This window comes from Eulemur rufifrons, chromosome 30 (genome assembly GCF_041146395.1).
Source record: "Eulemur rufifrons isolate Redbay chromosome 30, OSU_ERuf_1, whole genome shotgun sequence".
Classification (NCBI taxonomy): Eukaryota; Metazoa; Chordata; class Mammalia; order Primates; family Lemuridae; genus Eulemur; species Eulemur rufifrons.
The window spans coordinates 19,265,957-19,268,022 of NC_091012.1; the positions used below are offsets into that span (position 1 = coordinate 19,265,957).

General features: G+C 50.6%; 1 protein-coding gene across 1 annotated transcript; it reads right to left on the reverse strand.

Annotated features, from left to right (window-relative positions):
* Positions 1-835: 835 nt before the first annotated feature.
* On the reverse strand, positions 836-1,771 carry LOC138378809 (olfactory receptor 10Q1-like). The gene has a single exon (XM_069464153.1). The coding sequence runs from the start codon at positions 1,769-1,771 to the stop codon at positions 836-838; it is 936 nt and encodes a 311-aa protein (XP_069320254.1).
* Between the last annotated feature and the right edge of the window lie 295 nt (positions 1,772-2,066).

Sequence of the window (2,066 nt, forward strand, 5' to 3'; positions counted from 1 at the left end):
ATTTTTCTGTTTTTAGTAGAGACGGGGTCTTGCTCTTGCTCAGGCTGGTCTCAAACTCCTGAGCTCAAGCGATCCTCCCTCCTCGGCCACCCAGAGTGCTACGACTACAGGTGTGAGCCACTGCACCTGACCAATTACCATTTATTGAGCATCTGTTATGTGCCAGGTGCTGGGGTGACAGAGATTAATAATAGTTCTCATCTTCAAGGAGTCTCTAGGCCATTCAGGGAGACAAGCCATTTCAGTGCTAGATGATGTGTAAGCATGTGAGGCTTCTGGGAGCAAGTGGCCCTTTAACCAAGATTTGAAGGATGAGGAGGGGTCAGCTGGCCCAGAAGCTGAAGTGCCTCAGTGAGGATGGTGCGTGGATCGAGGGAGGAGTCCTCAATGCTGCTGCTTCAGGTTGCGTTCGTGTGTCTCAAGTGATCTTTAGGTCATTTTCTGATGGTGCAGGAATTCAGTTTCTGGGCTGGCTCTGCATTTTCATCCAGACTACCTACTTTGGATCTGGGAGTTCCTTGTATTTCTATCTCTGCTAGTTCTTTGGCCACAGAAGTGGCTGGTTTAATGTTTTGTTCTGGTCATCTAATGACCCTCTGCCTGTCCGTGTCCACGTCTCTGACAGTGCTGTGGGTGATGGATGGAACTGTTCATGAAGGGACAGTAAAACATCCGTCAATGCCTGAGAACTGCTGCATCTCAGAGAGTCTTAGGATTCCTTCTGTAGTTCTGATCACAGAAAAAGAGGCAGTGAGAAAAGGAAGGCGTGGAGCCACGAGGTGCACAGTGAGATGCCTGGCTGGTGGGCCTTGACCTCCCTTCAACTTGCCTTGGGCTACTGCTTCGTCACCAGGAGTCTCCTGAGGGCAGCCTTCACTTCCTTGTTCCTCAGACTATAGATCAGAGGGTACAGCATGGGGGTTACGTTGGTGTAGATTAAGGACACAATTTTGTCCTGTTCTGGGGTGTAGCATGACTTGGGGCGAATGTAGATGAATATCGCACAGCCATAGTGCAGAAGCGAGACCAGCAGGTGCCCTGCGCAGGTGGAGAAAGCTTTGCTCCTGCCCTCCGCTGAGTGGATTCTGAGGATGGCCGTGATGATGAACCCATAGGAGAGCAGGATCAGCAAGAAGGGCATCAGCAGGATGAGCATGCATACGAGGAAGACTGCGATCTCATTGGCTTGTGTGTCTGAGCAGGCCAGGAATAGCACAGCGGGGATGTCACAGAAGAAATGATTGATCTCATGGGACCCACAGAAGGGCAGGAGGAAGATCAGCGTGGTCAGAGTGAGAGAGAGTGCAAAGCCGCTGCTGCATGCCAGAGCCAGCATCTGCAGGCACAGGGCCCTGGTGATGATGAAAGCGTAGCGCAGGGGGTTGCAGATGGCCACAAAGCGGTCATAGGCCATCACGGTCAGGAGGAAGCACTCTGCCCCACCCAGGGCGATGAAGAGGTGCATTTGCAGGGCGCAGCCCAGGAAGGACATCCGCTGGTTCCTGGAAAGGAAATTGGCCAGCATGTTGGGGACAATAACCAGTATATCACCAATTTCAATGGTGGACAGGTTCCGGAGGAAGAAATACATGGGGGTCTGGAGGCGGGAATCAATGAGGGTGATGAGGACAATAGTTGTGTGCCCTGCTAGGGTGACAAGGTGCATGATTAGAAAGAGTCCAAAAACAAGGATTTGCAATTCACCAAGGTCCCCAAAGCCCAATATAATAAACTCAGAGCTGAAGGTGTGGTTTTTCTGCTGTGGGTCCATCCTATATTCTTCTTTGTAGAACTCCTAGGATGGAAAGGTCAGTTTTTTTGTTTTTTTTAGCAATTCTCCAAGTTGTGGGAAACCTTGTAGTCCTTTCCAGGGATGGAAGTGTAGCCAGCTCTCCAGGCCCTCCAGGCCCCTTTTCCAGGATCAGCCCTTGTCTTCATGCTACTAGCTTTTTGAATTCTGCCCTCTGCTCACTGAGAATGAAGCCCTGCTCATGTGACATCACTTTTGTTCACCTGTCGAGTTACTACAAAAACGACCTGAGACGAGCGAACTCTAAATAGGAAGT